Source organism: Argentina silus, assembly GCF_951799395.1.
Source record: "Argentina silus genome assembly, chromosome: 9".
Taxonomy (NCBI): Eukaryota; Metazoa; Chordata; class Actinopteri; order Argentiniformes; family Argentinidae; genus Argentina; species Argentina silus.
Window position 1 is genome coordinate 17716167 of NC_139663.1, and position 2500 is coordinate 17718666.

The 2500-nt window shown below is 51.8% G+C and overlaps 1 protein-coding gene across 1 annotated transcript in view; it reads left to right on the forward strand.

The window, feature by feature from the left end:
• pkn1b (protein kinase N1b) overlaps nt 1-2500 on the forward strand; it is an 8733-nt gene that overhangs the window by 4051 nt on the left and 2182 nt on the right. Inside the window, exons 3-7 of the mRNA XM_083677383.1 lie at nt 635-762; nt 1289-1361; nt 1490-1581; nt 2016-2192; nt 2494-2500. The exon at nt 2494-2500 is cut by the window's right edge and continues 56 nt beyond it. Of these exons, the coding sequence (XP_083533509.1) occupies nt 635-762; nt 1289-1361; nt 1490-1581; nt 2016-2192; nt 2494-2500 (477 nt within the window). The remainder of the gene's footprint in view (nt 1-634; nt 763-1288; nt 1362-1489; nt 1582-2015; nt 2193-2493) is intronic.

Consider the following 2500-nt stretch of genomic DNA (forward strand, 5'->3'; position numbering starts at 1 on the left):
TCCCAGCATGTAGAATGCGATCGGCAAGAGAGGAGAGGGAGAAAGAGAGATGGAGGGAGGGAGGCAGAGAGATGCAGATGGAGAGAAAACGAGGTAGGGAGGGAGGGAGGGAGGGAAGGTAGAGAGATGCAGGGGGAGAGAGATGCAGGGGGAGAGAGAGAGAGAGAGGGTGGCAGATGGTGTGGTCAGCGGGGCTCTGGGATTACAGGATTAATTACTCTGATGATTTTAGAGAACTAATTAACAGTAACGAGGGACTGAGGAAGAGAGGAGGAGGAGAGGAGAGAGGGGGGTAGGAGATGCCTGCCAACTAGCAGGGAACAGGCCAGGCCACTCCTAATGAGGAGGGACACAATTACTGTTGGGCTGTCTGTCTGTCTGATGTATGGTGAAGGTCACCGCACACGTGAAGAATAATTGATCCTCCCTCTCTCCCATCCTCCCTCGTTTCCTCAAATTCTTTCTCAATCTCTCTTTCTCTATACATGTCTCTCTCTTTCATCTTTTCTGGCTGTTATTTCTCTCCTTCCATCTCTGTCTGTCTGTGTCTCTCTCTCTCTCCTCTCTCTCTATCCCTCTCTCTCTCTCTCTCTCTCTCCTCTCTCTCTATCCCTCTCTCTCTCTCTCTCTCTCTCCTCTCTCTCTATCCCTCTCTCTCCTCCGTCGCTCTCAGGAGCAGATGCCAGTGATCGAGCCCTTCTCTCCTCCGGAACTAGTCCAGGAGCGCCCAACCAGAACCCCATCCCAGAGTTCTGTGCGCAGGTACAGCACCATGCAGAGTTGGCCCAGTGTGGATACACACACACGCACACGCACGCACACACACACGCACACACACACACTCACACACACACACACACACACACACACACACACACACACACACGCACACGCACGCACACACACACACACACACACACACACACACACACACACACACACACACACCACACACACCTGAGTACACCCCCCTCGCAATAAGGCCCCACAGCATGACGCTGCAGAAACACACCCACACACAATATGCTCCCCTAACCTGACCTCCGTCGTAACACATGTTCCTGAAGCCAAGTAGAAATAATATGGATTACCTCAGCATGCTCTCTCTAGACAAGCACTGTATGGCATGAAATCCAATAACACACAATCCTTATGTTGGCCAACGTGTTCTCTATGGTAGCTATTATTGTGTGTGAGTGTGAGCATGATGTGTCTACCTGTGTGTGTTTGTGTCTTTATTTCTCTGTGTGTATGTGTGTGTGTGTGTGTGTGTGTGTCCCAACGTTAGACAGAGCAAGGGCCCTCTGTGTCTGCAAGACTTCAAGCTGATCGCTGTGCTGGGCAGGGGACACTTTGGGAAGGTACAGACCATATCCTCATACCTCAGACGCCTCTCCTATTGTTGTTGTTGTTGTTGTTGTTGTTGTTGTTGCTGTTTGAAGGAAGTCACACATCTAGAGGCTGAATCCTCTGTTCTTTTGGTTTCCAGGTGTTGTTGTCAGAGTACAAGAGGACAGGCAGTCTGTACGCCATCAAAGCCCTGAAGAAGGGAGACATTGTAGCAAGGGATGAAGTAGACAGGTGTGTCTTAGAAGCGCTAACCTGTTCTGTTATTCTGATGGTTCTGTTATTATGATGGTTCTGTTATTCTGATGGTTCTGTTATGTCGTACGCGTCCATCGAGGCTGAAGGTGTTTACTGGTCCATCCATCTCTTCCCCCCACTCTCTCTCTTTCTGTCTTTTCTGTTCCAATCACTCTCTCCTTCGCCTCTCCTTCCCCTGACTCACCCCCCCCCTCTCTCTCCCTCCCTCCCTCTGACCCACCCCCTCCCTCTCCCCCCCCTTCCCTCCCTCCCCCCCTCACTCTCTCCCTCCCTCCCTCCCTCTGACTCACCCCCCTCCCTTTCCACCCCCCTCCTTCCCTCTCTCCCTCCCTCCTCTCCCCCTCTCTCCCTCCCTCCCTCCTCTCTCCTCTCCCCCCCCTCTCCCTCCTTCCCTCTCCCCCCCCCCCCAGTCTGATGTGTGAGAAGAGGATCTTCGAGGCGGTGAACGGCTCCCACCACCCGTTCCTGGTCAACCTGTTTGCGTGTTTCCAGACGCCTGAACATGTGTGCTTTGTCATGGAGTACACGGCCGGGGGAGACCTGATGATGCATATACACGCTGATGTCTTCACTGAGCCACGGGCTGTGTATGTACTGTGTGTGTGTGTGTGTGTGTGTGTGTGTGTGTGTGTGTGTGTGTGTGTGTGTGTGTGTGTGTGTGTGTGTGATATGTGTGATTGCATAAACTGTATGTATTCTTCATTTGACAGAATATGTCTTTAGTTGTGTCTGTATGATTGTATATTCATATCAATCCATGGTCTGCTGTCACTGTTGTGTGTCTGTGTGTGTCCTGACTGTGTGTGTGTGCGCGTGTGCGTGTGTGTGTGTGTGTGTCTGTCTGTCTGTCTGTCTGTCTGTCTGTCTGTCTGTCTGTCTGTCCTGCAGGTTCTAC